Raw genomic sequence first — 18,559 nt, forward strand, 5'->3', positions numbered from 1 at the left:
GCATGTGAACAATGGATACAGTAATCACCCTGGGATCACTGAAGTTAAAAGGATTGTGGGACTAACTTGTGACACTACCCCAATCCCAGTTTGATACATACTTAATTGTAACTCATATTTCAATATTTGGATTAGCAATTGATCCACAACTTAATCACCTCAAATCCCTAGGCATATTTAAAATAAACAACTTATAAAAGCATGTAACTAGTTAAACAATCTATGAAGCACCTGTTAGTCACACCTGGAAGCAGTTTAGTACCATTGTTTATATGCTTTGGTATCCCAAATGTTTAAGGCAGAATCTTCCTTCTGCATCTAATACAGTAGCAATTTGCCAGTGTATATTACGTGAAATGTAATTTGGTATTCTGTAAGGGATGGAACAGAATGAGCAAAACCACCCTATCTGCACCTCCTTGCATAGCAAGGGCAGATTTGGGATGCAGATTCCCAATGCTCACATATGAGTGGAATTCCTGACCACATAGTTAAACAAAACATATGTACACCAAAAGAAAAGATTTTATTAGCATTCACAGAACAGTGGTTACAAGTACAGAAATTTTAGCAGAATATACAAATTACAAAAGGATTGTACCAAGTGCAGTCTATTAAATGCAATTACAGTTGAATGTACTCAATGCTACTATTACCATAAGGTGTGTAACAAATGGCTAGATGTGCTCACTGTATGCTCCAATTTTACAAGAAAAAAAAAACACAACTCATGTGACCCTGGTTTCAGGAAGTGCAGCAGACCAGATTAAAATAAAAAATAAAACCGGCACGCCAAGGCATCGTTACACAGGAGCAATCAGGAGAAAACTGGAAACAGCCAAGCACTCTGCACTGCAACACGCCACCTTAACAGCTAACCAGCAATACAACTGCTACACAACTGCGCCTAGTGCACAAAAAATACACAAGAGAAAAGATTAGAATTACAAATAAGATTAAACATTAAATAAAATCAAAGTCTGTGCTGGGTTTCAAATGCAACTACTGCAGATCATATAGTATTTTAGACTCTATACCAAGATTTTTTAATAAAAAGTCTAATGTCTTAAAAATCTCTAAAACCAACACTTAATCTGTCAGTAGACTGTAATGGGCAACTGGTTGATTGTTACCACTAAATTGTAAAACCTTACTTGTTGTAGCAAAAGAATTGCAAATTTTAGTCTTCACTCCAACTTCTCAAAGCAACTGTGGTCTCAATTAGTTAGCAATAGCAAGTAAAATTAAATACTGCTTGTGTACCTTTATTATACTACTGAACTAATTCAGGTTTTCCATTATGGAAGTTTTAAAATCTTTAATTACTAAACTAAGGAAACCACAGCACTGGATTAAGCACTTGCAACAAATACAGTTCAATTGTTTTTGCTTTACCTCACTTATACAATCCCAAAATGTAAACTGTTGTCCTTCCTATTAAATGCTTAGAAATTGGAACAAGATGGCACATACAAATTAACCTCATTTTCTATGCAGAAGGGAAAAAAAAAACTTAAATCTTTATAGGCCATAAATTGGTACAATAATAACCTTTTTTTTTTATCAGCCAGTTTGTTGTGGGGATCTCTGTCACTTTCAGAGAGACCTTACTTTCAAAGGGACGCCTTCACTGGCTTTGGTTGTTCATCCAAGAAGTCTAAAAGTAAAAGAAAAAAAAAAAGTTGGAGTAAATCAACAATACCAGTTAACATCCTACAACTGCAGAAGTCATGCAGAATTTGCAGTGGTATTTCCCATTTGTCTGGGCCAAATCTGAATTACACCACTTCTTACAGAGTGGGTTTAGCACCTAGCTTTTCAGCACATTCTAAAATACTACTAGAAAGTGGTGAGAGTGCCAGATTTCTGGCTGACAACAAAGAATGTTTAAAACTGTTCTTTGGAATGGGGTCTTCACCACACTCAAGACTAGCAAAGGGCACAAAGCCAAAACATTATATTTTGATCAGGTGTGCTAGTGGGAGCCAGACAGTTACTCGGCAACATTAAAAAGGTTCAGGTTTGTGTTTGCCACTTCATACAATTCTTTCCAATAAGCAACTGCCTCCAAATAGTTTGGTAGGCAAGCATCATCCCCACAAGAACTACAGTTAAAGGATGAATTTACCAAAAACACAAACTCTTGGGTCAGCTAGTACTTTACAAAATGTTGTTGTCCTTGGCGAAAATGAGCCAGTCAAAAGCAAAATTATCAAAACAGTGCAGGGCCCAACCCAACCATGTTGCATTACATGCTTTGGTATTTTCTGTAGAAACTACTGGAAACACTAAGCTTTAACAGAAGTATTTCGCTAAAGCAGTTGAATTAATCCCAAATATAAGAAACAAACCTTTTTTTTTCCCCCTGTGGTTTTAAGTATGTGAGCCCAAGATCATGAACAAAACATGACCAGGACAATGCAAGGCTTCTCTCCATTGTCCAGCACACATACCACAACACCAACTCATTACTGTTTCTGACCAACCTGCTCCAAAGCATACCCCAACAGCAGGAGGCGGCCCCAGGGCGGATCACACAATCTCTAACTCTGCACAAACTGCACCAAACTCCTTTTTTGCAAACAGGAAACAGCAGCTTGAGGAGAAAATTCCACATTTTTGGTGAATATTTCTTACTTCCGAATCAGTCTCAACACTGCACAAAATGCACTCCTTTAAAGTGTTCTAAATTGTACATCAAGGAGGATAAACTATACAATTCTTAAGTGTTTGGGCAAATAGAAAACCAAGATACATATTGGGGGCAGCATTCTCCAACCCGTCACTTCTGGGACATTATGCTTCTTCCCTAGAAATTAGAGGCCCTTTATTACAAAAAAAAATTGAGTGCCATGATTACTGTACTGACCAAAAAGTTTTGGCACAATTGGCATATCAGTAAAGAAGCCTCTCTTTAGCTATTCAAATGTGTACTGCAGAGTGGCATTAGCCCTTTGGGCACAAACAGGTTGGAGAGCACTGGTATTGCAAGTGGTTTCACAGGCAGGGGAATTGATGCTGAATGTCATGCTTAAAAAAAAAAAGCACAAGAATGACTATACAATAGGCATATATTTACAAATTCTAGCAATACAATACCAGTTTGCATTAATTCCCTTGAAATCACCCCAATACACAACAATAACTTCATGCTTTAATGATCAGACTAAAGTACATGTTATTTTAGGCTGCAACACAGCACCATGTTCTAGTTACCATTGAGTTATGAGGACACTGCTCCCTCCTCTTCTGGAGACTTGGGCACGCTCTTGGACCTCGACCTGGACTTGGAGTTTCTGGCAGAGACTGGTGTGCGGCTTCGGGACCTGGAGTGGGACTTGGACTTAGACCTGGACCGCGACTTTGACTTAGACCTGGACAAAGACTTTGACTTAGATTTGGACTTGATTCTGCGTGGGGAACGAGTTTTGGAGCGAGACCTGGAGCGGGAGTAGGAACGGGATCTTGATCTGCTGTACCGCGAGCGGCTGCGGGACCTTGAACGACTCCTGCTTCGGGAGCGACTGCGTCTGCGTCGTCGAGGACTGGGGGGGAAAAAAAACACACACCACATTTACTCACTTCCAAGTGAAAATTAAGGTTAACGATAGTCTGCATCAGTTGCATCGCTATGTGTTTCAATAACGAACACCACCATCACAACCCAGAAGGACTTAAAAGGCGTGCCTAAAATTAATATTTGTGCACGATGGAGGTCTCAACTCAATGGCAGCCATTTTCTGATAGCATTATGTCGAATCTGAATTAGGAGTAAAAACTATGCAAATGACGCATAATATGATACTAATTATGCACACACACAACAATGCAACTGAAATAGCAAACCGTAACGTTCTAAACTAGCGCTTCAGACTGTAGTTTACTACCAGAAAAACAAAATCCCTCTACCTTTGTCCGCCACATCCCAGATAAGAGTCTGAAGCCCCGCATTAAATACGCCCACCCCGGCGCCCTTACCTCCTGCTTCTCCTCCCGGAGCTCCCATACCTTCGTGGCGGGCCTCCTCGGCGCCCGTGGTGTGACTCAGGCGGCCGTCCGTAGCGGGCCATCTGGACGCGCAGCTCCCGCCCATCCAGCACCGCGCCGTCCATTGCGTCCATCGCGTCCTCTGCATCACGCTTGTCGTGGAACCGCACAAAGGCGAACCCGCGGCTCTCCTTAGTGTAGCGGTCTCGGGGAATATACACGTCCCCGACCCGCCCGTACTTCTCAAAAACCCGCCGCAAGGTCTCCGGCGAGGTGCGGTACGTCAGGTTATCCACCTTGAGAGAAGTCATTCCCTCAACATCGGGCGGTGGCCTACCATAACTCATGTTTACCTCTGATAATACAATACAAACTGAAGAAAAATGTCGACCTGAAAATCAAAATAAATGTTAAAAAATGAACATTCAATGTTCTTAAACTGTAAATTAATTTTAACTTGAAAATTACGACCCTAGCCAACCACGCCGAGCGCTATGATACGCGCACGTTAACAAAGACACACCAGCTGCCTCTCTGCAAAATGGCGCTTTCTTGCGCCGCAATCTCAATATTTATAGGGTCTCGAACACTAATAAATAACTAATTAATTGGTCACAAAAATAAGAAAGATTAGCAGAATAACACGAAAATTATATGGAAATCCGTAATAAATGTTTACAAAATAAAACTTTTTCATGTTTTAGTGTTTACTTGAAAAAAATGTAGTACAATAATACCGGATATGACCCAGGAAGTACTTTAAATTAGATTACACTTTATTTTTTTTTAAAAAATATTTAGGTTTTTTTTTCAGAAAGTTTCATACAATATCCTACAACTGAGAAATGTAGCGTTAAATTATGATGTACTTTTTTGTAATTGTTAGCCTATATTTATTAAATTATTAAAATATCATGCTGCATTTATTTTACATATTTCGTTGCCTTATAACAATTCAAAGTTAGAAAGAGTTCGTGATTAAAGGCTTGGGGAATTTGAAACACGCTTATTTTGAGTCATCATAACACGCATTCAAATGGTACGTGTGTGTGTGTGTGTGTGTGTGTGTGTGTGTGTGTGTATATATATATATATATATATATATATATATATATATATATATATATAATAATTTGAAAATTTAACCGCTAACTTAGATAATTAGATGTATTTGTACGTTTTTTTTTTTAGATCGATCCCTTTAAAATGTAACCAACTAAATTGTCCGGTTATTAAACGAAATAAACGTTTGGAGTAAAAGTAGCCGAACACCCTTAATTATTTATGGCAGTTTTTTTTTTGTTGTTGTTTGCTTTGCTGGTTTACGTGAGGCTGAAGTTGGCTTTTTATTCGCCTGTTTCTTATTCTGACTGGGGTCTGCTGCAAACTGAAAGAATTTAAACTGTAATTTAAGAAGTTAAATGACGCTGGGTCAATTGCAACGAACTTGCAGTTAGTACGGTACTCTTTCGGGATCATCCCCAGCTGCGTACTAACTTAATATCAATTGCAACGAAAAAAGAAACGGAACAAAGTTGGGGACTAGCTGATCTCCAGCTTCAGTATACTACTAAGGATTGTGGTTTGGTTTGGTGTGCTTCCAAACAGGAACTGAAGAGGGCCGGTGCTCAAAGTCTGAGCGATTGGTACAAATTATATTTTAAAAGTTTGGGTTTTTTTTTTTTTTTTTTTTTTTTTTTTTTTTTAAGAAACCTAACCTCTTAATAAAATTTTATTTATTTAGATTTAGTCATGCTTAAATTTTAAACTTGAAAGGGTATTTACGCACAACAAGTACTGAACTACCCCATTGAGACCTCCCCCCAAGCACCGACAAACTTGTTTGGTGTTGTATGTAATCTAAACATTGAATACAATATTAGTATTAAAAAAGAAAAAAAAAAAGAAGGAAAATGCATTGCAGACAGAGATGGAACCCTGCACCTCTAGCACAGCGCCGATCTGTACAAAGCAGATGCGACCCCTCACTAGTGTATCAATATTGTTGTATTGCGTCACCTACCAGTTCTGACCCCTACCCCATGCTACAGCCTACTAATATCTAGCACTGATTACTAAAAGCATACTTTGACACAAGTATACATATAGCCTGTTATATATAACTTAAAAATATGTTACTCACATATTCAGTATTGCAATTCTGTCCCATGTGGGTAATACATAATTACTGTACGGCTTTAAATATATTCTCAATTATTTAATGATATTTGTAATAAATCCTTTCAACGGTAATTGTAATATTTTGCTGTTTCATGAGCGATCATTTTTTCGCTGTGGAAGCGATTTGATCAGTGTGGGGGTATCGCTTTCTGCATTGTTATAATGTCACTAAACTCATTCCAACGCTACACAAATATATTGTAAATATGTGTTTTATATGTAAAATATAGGTACATGGATTTGTGATTATGAATTGTTCAGTTACAAAGGTTGTCAATACATTTTGGGATTTTTCACATTTGTTCCACTTAGTACGGTACTATAAATCGTTAGCCTACAGAAACAGTTAGACTAACTTAGAATCCTCTAAAGCAGGGGTTCCCATAGTTTTCGTGATGGAGGGCCAATTTCCGGAGGTTGCATGGGATGGGGGGGCCGCACAAGAAAATGTATCGCTCAGGCTTAGATTTGAGCACCAATATCATGCTGTCACATCTTACGTTGTCCTGGTCACAACAATTAAAGAAGATAATAACAAAATAGGTACTCATCAATCTATAACAATTAAACTATTTGTGGGTTATTCTTCAGAAGTGAGGCAGAATGCATCTTGACTTGTACAACTAACCACTTCACTAAGAGCTGAATGTATGTACAGTGAACTCTGCTTAATTCAAATCTCTGGGGACCATACAAATAGTTTGAGATTTGCAAAATTCGAATTGAACAAATTATGTAACTTGCACCATGGAGTGGACAATTAGAGCTATTTCCATAGTAAATGTGCAGAAATAAAACACAGACGCTACTGTATTTCACCTTGATGTTTTTATTTATTTTTTCTTTCTGAAATCAACAAAATAATCACACATTTCTATTTAAAGTGCAGCATTAATTATTCATAAATTATCTGCCATTACATTGGAGCTTTTTATGCAATTACATATGATTGCTACATAACATCCTACTAGCTACTGTACTGCAGCCTAACTGTAGTCTTATTCACAAACACTGTACAAAAAAGAACAAAAAAGTAACAATTTAAAACTGTAGCCAGGTACTGTTACTACAGTAGTACTTTCACTAACAAAAGAGCCAAGTTGAACACCAAAACTACAATACTGTACAAAGAGCATTTTCCTGATGTATTTGAAGCTGAATATAGTACATGTTAGTAGTATATTCACTGATTAATAACGGGGTATATGTTGGTAGTGTATTCATTGATTAATAATGGGGTATATGTTGGTAGTGAATTCACAGATTAATAACGGTTAAATGTTAAATGGTTAACGGAAACCAAGGAAGGAATACAGTTCAACATTTAAACTGGCAAGATTCACAGGTAATAGCAGATTGCTGTGTAGGAGTGAATAGTGCTGTGTAAACTCCACTCGCTTAAAATGGAGCGCAAGTACCATATAATAGTCACGGAAACATGTGCTTAGCATAGCTATAGAAGGCTTAGATAGGACGTTATGTCCTTTTGGTGTGTAAATAGATACGCCATCTTGGCTAAGTATACATGCAGTGTTTCAAAGCCACTTCACAGCTACAGGTATGTACGAGGCCTCGTTTTACTTTTTGTATGTTATGTGTTTTCTATCAGTTAGCAGTGTGTTATGCTTCACAAACTACAAACCTTAGTTATGTCGTTTTACTATGTGCAAGTAATATATTTTGTATTTTACTGAAATTATCAAGTTGTTAAAGTTTACTTTTGGCGACAAGTCTATGAAAACGTTAGGTTACTTACCGTAACCCTGGTTCCCTGAAAGAGAAGATGACCACCAATGACATTGCGTATGGGATACGCCTGCCCATTTGGGTAGGTATCGCTGAGCTCTCTATATCAGAGCTGCCGATAGGTCCCTTCCCAGGATGATGCAAATATCAGACAATGACAACCCTCTGGAGAGGGCCCAAGATGTAGCCTACTCTCTAGTGGAGGGTGGGGTAAGGGCGGGGCAAGACAGCCCCATCATACGCAGTCGAGACTGTCCACAATTCAATGTGACAGACGCTGCTTAGATAGGGTCTGTCTAGGGTCCGTGTCCCGTGACAGACAAAGAGCTGGTCAGATTGATGCAGGGCTCTTGTCCTATGCACGTAGCATCTCAGTGCCCGCACTGGGCAGAGGAAATTCAATCTCATCCTCCATTGAAGCAAATGGAGATGGATGGAAGGACTCCAGTTCCACAGACTGATTAATGTGGAAGGCTGTAATCACCTTGGGGAGGAAAGCAGGGTTGGTGCACAGAAACACCCTGCTGCCATCCTAGCAAATACGCATGCAGGAGCTGTGCACAGACAGTGCCTGCAGCTCACTGACCAGCTTAGCGGAGGTGATAGCCACGAGGAAGGCTGTCTTTATAGACAGGTACTTCAACTCTATGGAGTGTATGGGCTCAAGCGAGGCCTTCGTGAAAGCCTCCAGTACAATATCAAGGCTCCATTCGGGAAGAACAGTCCTCCTAGGAGGGCGTAATCGTGAGTTCCTTTAAGAAATCGGGTAGCCAAGAAAAGCGCACCCGTAGACACCGAATCTACGCGGACATGGCAAGCAAAGATATCCATGAAATACACCTTCAGAGTGGAAGGTGACCTACCAGCATCAAGCAGTTCTTGCAGAAACTGTAAGATGACTGGCATAGGGTAAGATATGGGGTCATGGCTTCTAGCCAGACACCAAGCTTGAAAATACCTCCACTTATAGATGTACAAAGAACTAGTGGAGACAGTCCTAGAGTTCTGTTAAGTACCCACAACCATACCTGATAGCCCTAAGGCTAACCAACGGTCCCTTCAGGGGCCAGACCCATAGTCGGAACCTGCCCGGTTCTCTCGCTTGACTGAGAGGATCCATGCACAGTGGGATCTCCCAGGGCTGGATGTGTAACAGCTGGCATAGGGTCGAGAACCAAATTCTCCTGCTCCACCTGGGGGCCACTAAGAGAACTGACACCTCCTCTAACCGGACCTTTTCGAGAAAGGCCTGGAGAAAAAACGCTTTGGGCCATTCGTGCGCTAGGGTGTCAAGGCCGAGTGGACCGCCTAAGCAGTGGAGGGAGTACCACAGAGGGCAGTGTGTAGTCTCCGCTGAGGTGAGGAGATCGACCTGGACCCCTCCCGAATCGTTCCCAAATGTGCTCCACTACCTGAGGGTGGAGTCGCCACTCTGACGGAAGGGGAACCTCCCTCGAGAGGTCTGCTACCCAGTTCACCGCTCCGGGAATATGCGTCGCCTGTAGGGACAGCAAGTTCCTCTGAGCCCGTGTCAATAGCCTGAAGGCCATGTGATGAAAACCCGGGGACTGTAGGCCACCCTGGTGGTTGACATATGCCACCACTGTTGTGTTGTCTATCCAGATTAACACATGTGTACCACTCAGCACTGGGAGGACGTGGTGGAGAGGAAGAGAAACTGCTTGCAACTCCAGCATGTTTATGTGCAGGGATGTCCAGTGGTCCGGCCAGGATTCGCATACTCCTCTGCCTTCCCAGACTGCCCCCAACCAGAGTTGGAGGCGTCTGTTGTCATCACTTCGTTGTTTAATACTACTCCCATTCGCAAACCTTGGCGCAGGTGAGAGGTCATCCTCCGTCAACGTAGGACTGCCAAGCACGCATGAGAAAATACCTACACTTCTCCAGTGGTTCGATCTGCCCCATGTGGGAGCATGGGGAGGGAGCAATTCGGCTCGTAGACAGTGGGGTGTCCCGGCAGGTAACCGCGTTGCACAATCAAGCTAGCCAGGCTCCACCCAAGAGCTTGCCCTTGGAGACCAGAGATCTGCAGCAGCATGCTGGACAGGAGACATAGCTCCATGGCCACAGGCTCAGGGAGCGGGACCTTCTTCTCAATGGCAAGCAGCATCAGGTCTGACAGCCTGTCTTCCCTGCAAAGACTGCGCAGCTTAGTTTTTATAAGTTTTAGCTTTTGAGAAGGAACGCTCCACAGTGGCTGCTGATACTGGTAAAGTTGCATATATTTTGAGAAACTCACACAGAGTGGGAAACACATTGTAAAGTTCATTTTCCTTAATGCACTTCAGTAGTTCTTGCACACTATTCTTGGGACAGGAATATGCAAAACAAAACACTTTCAGCTCTGTTAAAAGCTTTTCCTGTTCTTCATTAAAGCCATAGAATTGACAAATGATCTGAATAGCTTCTTTGGAAGTTTTTGAGGCATCCCTCTCCAATGTAATGGAACTAAGGCAGTGAAGGGATCTCAGAATTTTACTAGTGTGACTGCCACCTTCCCCTTTGAATCTTCTTCTTAATTCATTCATCATAATATCAAGGAAAGAGTAATAAACCTTACCACGGTAATACTCTAAGGATTGAAATGAATGATCTTCTTCAGCTGAAGGGGAACTGTATTTGTACTTAGCAGGAACTTTTCATCTTCTTGTTTGGCCAGGAATTTCTGTGGGAACCTCAATTTCTACCTCATTTGCTTTTAGCACAGCATTTTCAAATAACTTCTTGAATTCATCTGCTCTTAGTAACTGTATTCTTTTCATCACTCCATCCGTGTTGTAAGCTGATGAAAGATCAAGACTTTGCAAATGAAGTGAATTTGATGCATTGCTGTTTCCATAAAAACTGGTGTTGTAATTTGTAAACAAAGGATGAATTCAAATCAATACTTCCAAGAAGCATAACCACATCTCCAGCACATGGGTCAAGTGGATTGCATGCCGACATGTCTTTTAAGAACTGTACCTCCGCAGCAAAGATCTTTTTTAGGGTGTTAAGTGCCACTTCACAACAGGCCCAGCGGGTGTCAGACAGCCTTTTCAACTCATGAACCGGCTGTCCAGGGTACGTAGCCAATTTGTTCTTTAAAAAAGTAGCATGATGTTTTCCTGAAGTAGAAATAAACGCATATAACTTTTCTACCATATTAAAGAATGAAATAAAATGAGGACTTAGCAGACTCTACTAGCACCAAATGTAAGCAATGTGCATAACAGTGTACATAGAGAGCCTTTTCATTCGGTTGGAGAATTCTAGAGTGCAGTCCCTTGTAAGGTCCACTCATATTGGCAGCCCCATCATAGCCTTGGCCTCTGATGTTGTCAATGTTTAGGCCATTCTTTTCAAGAAGGGACAAAACTACATTTTCCAATTCTTTACCAGTTGTGGCTTGAACATCATACACTTGAATGAACCTCTCTTATTTTCATATCATGTACATAACGAACAACAAAAGACACTTGTTCTATGTGAGACACATCTGTTGTTTCATCAAGTAAAATTGAAAATATTTTGGCTTAGATGGATACTTCCTCTGACATTTGTACCTGAAGCTTTGATAAGATCGTTCTGTGTCCTGTTTGTCAGCAGAGATACCTGTCAGCGTTGGACATTAACCATGGCTCGTTGGCCCTCGAACGGTAGAGAGCGCAGTTTGGCCGGTAGTTATGCAGCACCACAGGCCCGACTGGGCCGGTTACATTTAACGGTATTATATTTAATATATATATAGATATATATATATAGATATATATATATATAGATATATATATATATATAGATATATATAGATAGATAGATAGATAGATAGATAGATAGATAAAGGGCCAGTGTGTCAAAAAGCATAAAATTAATTTACAAACCATTTTTTAAAAAACATAACTACGAACTAATTCTAACTTTCCCGCCGCGCGTCATATTTGTTGTACAGTCAGAATCAGAGACTGCATACCGAAGTGCTGTGTTGGTAGAGTTCCCGCGGCACATCTTTTACAAATCAGGTTTTCTAGAACTAAGCAACCAATAATCCAAAAGGAAAGCGCTGACATCAATAAATCATAAGGAATGTAATTATGAAAAAAAAAAAAAAAAATGAAGACGAACATTTATAGTGGATGCTTCATTTATAACAGAAAAAGTACGTTTTGTTTGGCGTCAGTTTCCCACACTTGCAGAAAACAGCAGCTTTATTTGTTGTGAATTCAACATTTCATTTACATCATATCAAGTCTCACAGTAAGATACCCCGATGGATACCCAGATACTACATCGAATTGTCTAACTTGTTTATTTGAAATCCAATGTGTGCAGGTCAAAAATGCCATTCACAATCTTTCCAGGACTCGTTGGTATCACTCAACAAGATTTGCGCTGACTTCAGAGAAGCTACACAAGCGATATCACTCGAAGTAGGATTGTTATTATTATGTATTATGAATATTGTTTTAATAGTGTTTATTATTAGGATTAGGGATAGGATTTTGGAATAGTTTCTTAGTTGAATACACAGGGTGCAAGCTCTTTGTGTATTCGATTACGCTAACTCTGATCCCTCACGCTACCAAGAGTAAAAGGCAAATGCGTGTGCACCCAAGCAGACAGCATAACAGTGTAAGCTGGTAAAATATAGCCGGGTTCACAAAGTGTACAGACAACGTCCAAGACGAGATTTATTCGTTCAATACTATATTTCCTTAGGCACAAGTTTTCCCTTTTGTTTACTGAACTGAAATACAGAACTCAATGATAAGCAACGCCACAGCGCGTGTACCCTTCCAATTAAAGCAACAGCAGCATAATATCGCGCAAACCACCAAATAATTTTTGTGCTGTAGTGTATTCAGAATAAAATAATATTTTATCAAATAATATTTATAACATAATCTTAGTGTAAATATTGTAATCTGGCCAAAATAGAAAATACATTCCAACAGTACAATAGTTTAACATTACTAATTACAACTAGCCATCAAATACTGACATCAGATGAATCGAAGTCAAGTTACATTGTTTATTCAATAACCTGTAAATAATTCAAAACAAGGATACCTGGTTGTACTTTTAATGGTCAGTGCAAATGTTGACGTTGCTCCATCCATTCACAAAATCAACAGTAGATGTTTTACATTGAACTGCAGTCCAGAGTTAAAAAAAAAAAATTCCTTTCCAACTCCAAGTATCTTGCCTTTTCTTATAGTCACTGCATTGTTCTGCTTAACATTTAGTATGTCTTTATATTCATCATAACGTTAAATTACCTTTCTAATTTCAATATTACCCAAGTTTTAGCACGTGCTATATACATGTTTAAAGTAACATATATTGAAAGGCTTTGTTTAGCCACTTTATTTTGAGATGTGGGCTCTCTATGGTTACCATACACAGTTAGAAACATACTGAAAATAAAAACCATATATACATATTGGGCCAGATAAAATTGCATCCGGGCCAGTAAAAACACGAGCTCAGCGGCTCAAGGGTCCAGTAGTTAAAAATCTGAACGTAGAGCCCTGCCTGGGACGCTTTCTACTGCTCTGCAAATTTGTGATTGTGTTTAAATGTAGATTCATCACATTGTCATACTTTGCAAATAGATGGACAAGCTCAAAGAAATTAATTTTATTCAAGCTTCCTGAACTTTCATCATCTCCTAAAGGCCATACCTTGCCTAGCCAGATACAGGGTAATGTTTATTAGCTGGGTAAGAATCTCTCTATTTGTTTGCTTTTCTTGATCTAGCATAGCTTGCCTTTCACTGTCTGCCATTTCAAATGCTTTAACTAACACATTCTTTTAAAGCCATTCCATTGTAACAGCCCCAGTAGATGTGCTTCAGAAGAGGAATGTTCTTTTATTTTTTGAATGGCATGTTTCCAGTTTTTTACCCCCACTTTTTTCCAAAATGACACTTGTACTTTTCTTCATTCATGAAAAGCCTTTCCAATTTGTTTTAGCACAGGTGAACTGCCCTGATGGTACGCAAGTTTCTGTGCGTCCAGGACAAGAGTCTGTGCACTGCTTGGTGAAGGCCCGCGAGCGCAGGTCTCCTTGGTGGTTTATGTAGGCTACCACTGTGGTATTTTCCATCCGGAACAGCACATGTTTGTGCGCTAATTGCTGGTGAAAATAAGATAACGCCAGGTTCACTGCTTGCAGCTCTTGGGCATTTATGTGCGCTTGCTGCCAATGTCCCTTTCACTGACCTCTTATTCCTCTCCCATTCCAGACCGATCCCCAGCCCAGGCTGGAGGCGTCTATACTGACCACTTCCTTTCTGTGAGGGGATCTGAGGGGAGATCCGAGGCACAGATTGCCAGGACAGAGCCACCACTTAGGTGTCTTCCAGCATTGTCTGGACACTTGCACCAGCCGATACCAATCTCGGACCATGTGCACCTTGAGCGTATTTACCCAGGCTTGAAGTGGACGCATTCTCAGCAGCCCTAGTGGAAGGATTCTTGAGGCAGCTGCCATCAGCCCCAACAACCTTTGATATATTTCGACCTGTAGGAGAGCGTCTCTGAATAGGGAGAGTGTGGCCTCCAACGACCGAATCCTATCTTCCGACTGTGAGGCAAGCATGCTCACATAGTTCAGTATGATCCCAAGGAACACTGTGGACTGAGACGGTACAAAGTTGCTCTTCTATTGATGTATTTAGAACCTTAACTTCGTCACATGATCTATGACCTTGTAAGAGAAATATTATAGAGAATAGGATTTGCTCAGCATGGAAAAGTACTGGCATCTTGCTCGCATAACCTTGTATGCTTTGCTTAAGATAAAGTTTTGCCTGCCATGAAAGAAGAGTACTGTAATCTTGCTCGCATAACCTTGCATGCTTTGCTTAAGATAAAGTTTTGCCTACATTGCAGCTGCAGCTGTGAGACAGTGGATAATAGGATGAGCCAGACGTGTTTTTTTTTAACTATACACACAAAACAGTCATTCTGTTATTTGCTTGCTTAGCTATATCCTACGTATGCATAGTTATAAATTGTTTCCCTTATATGCTAATATCTGAATCATCATTGGCTAACCCGCTGCCTTACTGACAGTTTTAAGGTATATAAGAAACTGATCCAACTCTGTATGTTGGAACACTACTCGATGATTATCTAGCACCCTGTGTGCTGAGAGTGTTCTTAGTTTGCAAACTTAATAAAGGCCTGTGTGTTTGGAACTCGCAGTCTCTCTTCCTTTATTAGAATTTCCATGACAACCTGTATTGTGTGCGCTTCTGCGCGTGCTTTGGAATGTGTGCAAACTAGCTAATCGTCCAGATAGTTCAGGATCCGAATGCCCCGCAGCCTGAGTGTAGCCAGTGCTGCATCCATGCACTTTGAAAATGCGCCAGGGAGAGGCCAAATGGCAGCACGCAGAATTCGTACGCGTTGCCTTGAAAGGTGAAGCGCAGATACTTTCTGTGTGCGGAATGGATCAGGACATGGAAGTAGGCGTCTTGCAGATCGATCGATGTGAACCAGTTGCCCAGTTGGACGGACTGGAGGATACGCTGTGCTGTCAACATGTTCAACTTCCACTGTTTGAGGAACAAGTTGAGGACCCTGAGGTCCAGAATTGGTCTGAAACCGCCATCCCGCTTGGGCACCAGGAAGTACCTGGAGTAAAAGCCACTGAGGGCATCGCTTGGACTTACCAAGTGCACATCGTTCTTCTGTTGAAGATTGGCGATCTCCTGTTGAAGGAGTATCGCGTTCGCTGGTTTGACAGTGGTGAGGAGCACACCCTTGAAGGGTGGCGGACCTAAGCAGAGTTGTAGAGAGTATCCGTGCTGCATTGTTGATAGCACCCAGGAGTCCTGGGTGCAGCCTTGCCATGGGTCATTGCCGTTGGTTAGTCCGGTTGTGGGGGGGGTTTGGTGGGAGCTGGGGCCCCTCAGGGGTGGTCTTCCTTAGGCTTGGGAGGAGGCGGGTCTTTCTTAGGCCCCAGCCTCGGTCTCCAGCCGGAGAACCGGTTACCCCTGGCCGGCTGTGGTCCCTTGCCGCCGGCTCTTCTGCTTGCTTGTCTGCTCTGGGTTGGAGGGCAGTGTTCAGGTCTTTTTGCCCCAGCAGGCTGCGCATGCCGCCTTGGGCACTGACTTTAAGCCTGAAGGTGCGAAAACTTTGAGGCTACCTCCGTGGCCTTGTGGGACCTCTCAAGGCTCACAACAATGGTCGCCCCAAAAGTGCCCCATTGTAATGGGGGCATCCAGCAGCGCCACCTTCTCGGTCTCCATGACCTTGGCTTGCATCAGCCACAAATGCCGGCGAGCAGCCACCATCGCCGCCAGCGACCTCCCTGATGCCTGGCCTAACTCCCCTATTAGGTCAATCATCGCCTTAGCCACCGCCTGGAGCTCCCCTGTGTCTGCCTCTATGGCTCTGTCCTGCAGCCTCTCCGCCAACTGGTTTTGGTAAAGTACCAGTATGGCCATGGCGTTCGCTGCTTGCACAGACAGCGCTGCCGATGCATATGCCTTCTTCAGGATCGCGTCCATAGTCCTGGAAGGCTTGGATGGGCAGGTTGGGTCCTTGTCCCCCTTGGTGAAGGTGGAACTTTGTACCAACACTGTGACCATGTCACCGATAGTGGGGAATGCGCCTAGGCCCGCTTCTTGGGCTCTTGCAGTCAAAAGTAGAGACTGCTCTTCTTCGGCTGAGGGTGTAGACGCTGGGTTGTGCACCAAATCCAGGAAGTCCAGGCATAAGGGGAGGGCATGCTGTGGTTTTCCTTTCCCTCCTGTTCTGCCACCCAGGGGATGTCCGTGGCTGCAGCTGCAGGCTGCATTAGCGCCCGGAACTCCTCCCTCTGTGACACATGTGGCAAGCGCGGCAGGGTGCTCCCCACTGTAGTCTGCTCGACGGAGATGGCTGGGTCTGAGGCATCCGACCTGGACGCCGTGAAGGACAGCTTGCCTGGGCTAGGGGGTCTATGCTTAGTTCTGAAGAACTTTCAACATGGAGAGCAGTCCAGCTCACCTGCCAGTGCTTTGGCCGCATGCTCTGGCCCGAGGCACCTGGCTCAGGATCGGTGCTCATCCTGCCTGGACAGTTTCGCTGCACACCGGTGGAAACCAGCGGAGGACCCAGTCGACTGGACCGACATGCTTTACAGGTGTTTTAAGCAACAAAACCAGCTCTAGTCAGAAAACTGAGGCGAGGATATAGCGAGCACTCTTTAGACATGCTCGAAGTGCGATTTTACCATGGTGTGACAGGCTGGCAAGTGGATAGAGGCCCAGAGACAGACTGCAGTTCAAAAAAATAAGTATTTTATTATAAATAAACACAAAAATGAAAGGGCACAAGGGCCAAAACAAAGCAATTTAAACACAAAAAGAAAGACAAAAAAACAAAACTTACAAAAATAACAATTTCCAGGCTGGGCAATGCCTTCACTGGATTCAAACTTTCCAAACAACCAAAAAACCAACCTGCTTCCTTAGCTCCCTCCCCCCAAATGAGAAGCAGAGGCCTCCTTTTATGTCAGGTGGCTGGGCGCTGATTGATCGTTAATTAACCTAATCAACTAATCAACCCCAGTCACCTGAACATAATAAACCCAGGCAGGTAGGGGAAATTAACCCCATCCTTGCCAATTTAAAAAGGGCAGAGCTTTGATCTGCCACACATGGATTTCATTTTTTAAATTTGTGGATAAAGCCAACAAATCAGCCAAATTCGGTAGCAGAAGCAAAAGCTATCCATGACCTGTCTCAGTGAGATGAAAGAGAAAATGTCCACGAACAACATTTTTTAAAGGAAATACACATTTGGCAAGTAGTGATTTTAACTATGCACAGACATAAATTATACCGACAAAGTAATGTTTTTTAAATATTTATGTTAAAAGAATTAAAATACAGCGAGCAATTTCTTGAAATAAAATCTATTTATAATGCAAATGAAACATAAATATACGTTACGATAAATGTAACCTTTAAAAAAAATACTGTCTACAATATACTTCGATAAATAAGATGACAACATAAACAAAAATGACTCTCTGCAATGCAAAACTTGTTTTCGTTTCTCAAAATTATTTCGATGAACACAGAGAACCTTACCTTTAAGCTCTAAGATTTGCGCATGAGTAGAAAGGCTCAGAAAGGCAAACGCTAACTTATTTCACGGCTAACTTATTTCCCATGACACCTGTTTGTTCCAGTCTGCACTGAATGTACTAATCTAACAGGAGAGAAGAAGCTGCTTTGTATATGTGTGCGAGGAGGTTATGTGGCTGTGTTATTAGAAATATGCTAATCTGGTGTTGAGAAGGCTACAGTGTCCCGCTGCTATATCTTCGGTTTAACCACAGTTTCCTCTTCTACCAAAAACGTGCTGTTGTGAGTACTGCAAGCACATATTGTACAAGAAGCTCTGTTATAGCTCAATTTGCTACTATAAATTTTTCTAAACATACTTCTTATTCCTCAAAACATGCATTTGTAAACAACCCTGAGCAGTAATACATATGCAGTAGTTTAAAATCACCAGTCATCACAAAACAATTCACCCTAACCCTATCCCTAACTCTAACCTTTACCATATCCCTATCCCTAACCCTATCCCTAACCCTATCATTATCATTATCCCCAACCCTAACCCTAACCATAACCCTGAGC

The 18,559-nt window shown here is 41.8% G+C and overlaps 1 protein-coding gene across 4 annotated transcripts; it reads right to left on the bottom strand.

Moving 5' to 3' along the window:
- Positions 1-507: 507 nt before the first annotated feature.
- Positions 508-4,541, bottom strand: LOC121296353 (serine/arginine-rich splicing factor 2-like). 4 transcript variants are annotated; one of them, XR_005947052.1, is made up of 4 exons: positions 3,979-4,541; positions 3,217-3,545; positions 1,552-1,657; positions 508-907 (listed from the first exon to the last, which is right to left on the bottom strand). XR_005947052.1 is itself a non-coding variant. In XM_041221816.1 (3 exons), the coding sequence occupies exons 1-2, from the start codon at positions 4,332-4,334 to the stop codon at positions 3,224-3,226; spliced, it is 648 nt and encodes a 215-aa protein (XP_041077750.1). In that variant the 5' UTR covers positions 4,335-4,541; the 3' UTR covers positions 508-1,657; positions 3,217-3,223. The 4 variants fall into 4 exon arrangements, 2 of the variants coding, with proteins under 2 accessions (XP_041077750.1, XP_041077749.1); XR_005947053.1 differs by adding an exon at positions 2,487-2,596 and having other exon boundaries at positions 508-1,657; XM_041221816.1 differs by having other exon boundaries at positions 508-1,657; positions 4,009-4,541.
- Positions 4,542-18,559: the final 14,018 nt, after the last annotated feature.

This window comes from Polyodon spathula, chromosome 21 (assembly GCF_017654505.1).
Source record: "Polyodon spathula isolate WHYD16114869_AA chromosome 21, ASM1765450v1, whole genome shotgun sequence".
In the NCBI taxonomy this organism is placed as follows: domain Eukaryota; kingdom Metazoa; phylum Chordata; class Actinopteri; order Acipenseriformes; family Polyodontidae; genus Polyodon; species Polyodon spathula.